General features: G+C 60.4%; 1 protein-coding gene across 1 annotated transcript in view; it reads left to right on the top strand.

Moving 5' to 3' along the window:
- CHKB (choline kinase beta) overlaps window positions 1-2,423 on the top strand; it is a 2,854-nt gene extending 431 nt beyond the window's left edge. The window contains exons 2-11 of the mRNA XM_007954756.2: window positions 86-194; window positions 302-415; window positions 591-724; window positions 897-992; window positions 1,100-1,158; window positions 1,253-1,334; window positions 1,409-1,517; window positions 1,815-1,918; window positions 2,126-2,207; window positions 2,349-2,423. Coding sequence (XP_007952947.1) covers window positions 86-194; window positions 302-415; window positions 591-724; window positions 897-992; window positions 1,100-1,158; window positions 1,253-1,334; window positions 1,409-1,517; window positions 1,815-1,918; window positions 2,126-2,207; window positions 2,349-2,423 — 964 coding nt within the window. The remainder of the gene's footprint in view (window positions 1-85; window positions 195-301; window positions 416-590; window positions 725-896; window positions 993-1,099; window positions 1,159-1,252; window positions 1,335-1,408; window positions 1,518-1,814; window positions 1,919-2,125; window positions 2,208-2,348) is intronic.
- The last annotated feature ends 776 nt before the right edge of the window (window positions 2,424-3,199 follow it).

Here is a 3,199-nt window from a genome sequence, read left to right as displayed (position 1 = left end):
TGGGGTGCGCGGGGGGCCCCAGGGCAGGACCGGGCAGGACGGGCGGCCGAGTCCCCGCGCTGAGAGCGTCCCCGTGCGTCTGCAGCGGGGGCCTCAGTAACCTGCTCTTCCGCTGCGCGCTGCCGGACCACCTGCCCAGTGTCGGCGAGGAGCCCCGGCAGGTGCTGCTTCGGCTGTACGGGGCCATCCTGCAGGTGGAGTGTGCATTTTCAGCCCGCGAGCCCCCGGAGTCCAGCCGGACCCTGCACTCTGTGCGCGGCCGCCCTCGTGACTCGCCCCCGTGCTGCCTGCCTTCTTGTAGGGCGTGGACTCCTTGGTCCTCGAAAGCGTGATGTTCGCCATCCTGGCCGAGCGGGCGCTGGGGCCTCAGCTCTATGGCGTGTTCCCCGAGGGCCGGCTGGAGCAGTACCTCCCAGTACGAGCCCCGACCCCCCGAGGCACCTCCTGCCCCCAGGCCCTTCCCCTGCCCCCCAAGTCTGCTTCCGCCTCCCTCGGGCCCAGGTAGGGAATTTCCCCAGGCCCCTCCCCGCGCCCCCTACCCCTCCCCGCGCCCCCTGCCCCTCCTCACCCTGACAGGTTCCTGGGTGCAGAGCCGGCCGCTGAACACCCACGAGCTGCGTGAGCCAGTGCTGTCAGCAGCCATTGCCACCAAGATGGCCCAGTTCCACGGGATGGAGATGCCTTTCACCAAGGAACCTCGCTGGCTGTTTGGGACCATGGAGCGGTGAGTCCTCCTCATGCCTGGCTGGCCCTCTGCTGGCTGCCACTGGTGGCCCCCCCAACGGGCTTCCTTGTGTTTGTCGGAGGAGTCAGTCCGTGACCCAAGATCTAATGGGTGGGTCGGTGAGGAGTGAGGGGGGCAGCAAAGTGAGTCCATCCCACTCTTTGGATTTCAGGTACCTGAAGCAGATCCAGGACCTGCCCCCTACAGGTCTCCCCCAGATGAACCTGCTAGAGGTGTATAGCCTGAGGGAGGAGATGGCCAACCTCAGGTAAGGCTGACCACCAGGGGGAGGCGCCTGCCACCTCGCAGCCCAGGAGAGTGGCTCTGGGCCTCTGGCCACTGCTGGTCAGGACCCTTGTCCCGGTTCCCCTGCAGGAAGTTGCTGGACTCTACCCCATCACCAGTGGTTTTCTGCCACAATGACATCCAGGAAGGTAAGAAAAGGTATCTGAGTCTATCAACCCTAAGGTGGAGGGGGAAAGTCACAGAGGGCTTTGGAGTGCCTAGGACCCCACCCTGTCCCCCCAGGGAACATCTTGCTGCTCTCAGAGCCAGAAAATGCAGACAGTCTTATGCTGGTGGACTTTGAGTACAGCAGTTACAACTACAGGTGAGAGGTGTGTGCCCACGGTCGGTGTTCCATCTGCACCCCTGTGCAGACTGAGTGTCCATCTCACTCCCCAGGGGTTTTGATATTGGGAACCATTTCTGTGAGTGGGTGTATGATTACACACATGAGGAGTGGCCTTTCTACAAAGCGAAGCCAGCCGATTACCCCACCCGGGGACAGCAGGTATGCAGGCCAGAAGCGGGGACTGGGGAGGGATGGTATCAAAACCAAAGCAAACTCAACTGCCGTCAAGTTGATTCCGACTCACAGTGACTTCCCTGGGGTTTTCGAGGTGGTAAACCTTTATAGAAGTAGATTGCCTAGTCTTCCTTCCGTGGAGTGGCTGGTGGGTCTGAACAGCCAACCTTGTAGTTAGCAGTCATGTGTATTAGGCACTACACTCCTGCAGGAGGGTATGGCAGGAGGGAACAGCACCAAAGGGTGTGGATTGAAAACACTGCCTTTGACTGTTGGTTTCAGCTCCATTTTATTCGTCATTATCTGGCCGAGGTAAAGAAAGGTGAGACACCTTCTCCAGAGGAACAAAGGAAGCTGGAAGAAGACTTGCTGGTGGAGGTCTCTCGGTGAGGGAGGAGCCATGGTGGGTGATCAAACTGATGGGCGGAGAGTAGACTGCATCCCAAAGTGGGGGCAGGAGCAGGAGGAGGTCTGGGCGGTGGAGCGAGACAAGGGGACTCAGGTGGTCAGGGTCGGGTCAGAGTTTCAGGGTCTTGACCAGCCCGGGGCAGGGGTCCAGCAATGCTAAGTGTGCTGTTGCCCCCCCCCCCCAGGTATGCCCTGGCTTCTCATTTCTTCTGGGGTCTCTGGTCCATTCTCCAGGCATCCATGTCCACCATAGAATTTGGTTACTTGGTAAGCACATCACAAGATGGGGTGGCTGGGGGCAGCACTGCACATTCTCCAGGAAATGATAAGTGCTCTGCTTAGAGCCCTCCAAAGGCTGGGGTCTGGCTTGGGCCTTCTCACCACTGGGGGGACGTGTTTCCTTCCTAGGAGTACGCCCAGTCCCGATTCCAGTTCTACTTCCAGCAGAAGAGGCAGCTGAACAGCCTCCACCCCAAGTCCTGATGGCCCCGCTTAGGGTTTCTCGAAGCCTCCAGGGCAGGACCTTGGAGGGAGGCCCTGGCACTGGGGCTGAGCCCCCACGTGAGACGGTTTGAGGAGGATGACGGGTCCCTGTGCCAGTGGGGCAGGGAGCCCTGGGCTGTGTGCCTTTAGACAATAAACTTCTTCACACAATGACAGCTTCTTGTGTACTTCCTTGCAGCTCTGGCCTGCTCTGAAGCAGCGGAAGTACTCAGCTGGGACTGGGCACAGACTGCAAAGACCCTGCTCTGAGCCTAAGTTTCCCCCTGTAGAGCAGGGCTGGTCAGTGTAGTGGACTTAAGGTGGTTGTGAGGGCACTCGGCCAATGGGGGCCCCTAGCCCTGCACTTCCCCTCCTCAGCTCCAGGTCCAACACAGTAAATTTAGGACGACCTTGGGGGAGGTGGGAGGGAAGAGAGCGGGGTGGAGCTATCCAAGCAGCCCAGCTGACACATGATTGACCTTTTCCCTACTTGGGGCTATTTTTAGCGTGAATGCACCACCCTCACGTGAGACCCTTTCTGTCCACCTCAGACCTCTGACCAACCTTGCGCTGGCACAAGTCTCTCCGTGCGGGAAGGGGGTTACGATTCCGCCCCACAACTGTTTTCCGACCCCAATTTGGGTACGGGTGTCGGGTTCCCTGTGAGGGCGGGGCGGGGGCTGCCAGGCCTGAAGGACGTGGGGACGCGGGCCAGATCGCCAGGCTCACAGCGCGGAGCGAGCCCCAGCAGTGAGTAGGGAGCAGTGCAGGGTGGC

The sequence above is a fragment of the Orycteropus afer genome, unplaced genomic scaffold, assembly GCF_000298275.1.
Source record: "Orycteropus afer afer isolate SDZICR_OR568_19922 unplaced genomic scaffold, OryAfe1.0 scaffold00471, whole genome shotgun sequence".
NCBI lineage: Eukaryota > Metazoa > Chordata > Mammalia > Tubulidentata > Orycteropodidae > Orycteropus > Orycteropus afer.
This window is presented reverse-complemented; position numbering and strand designations above follow the sequence as displayed.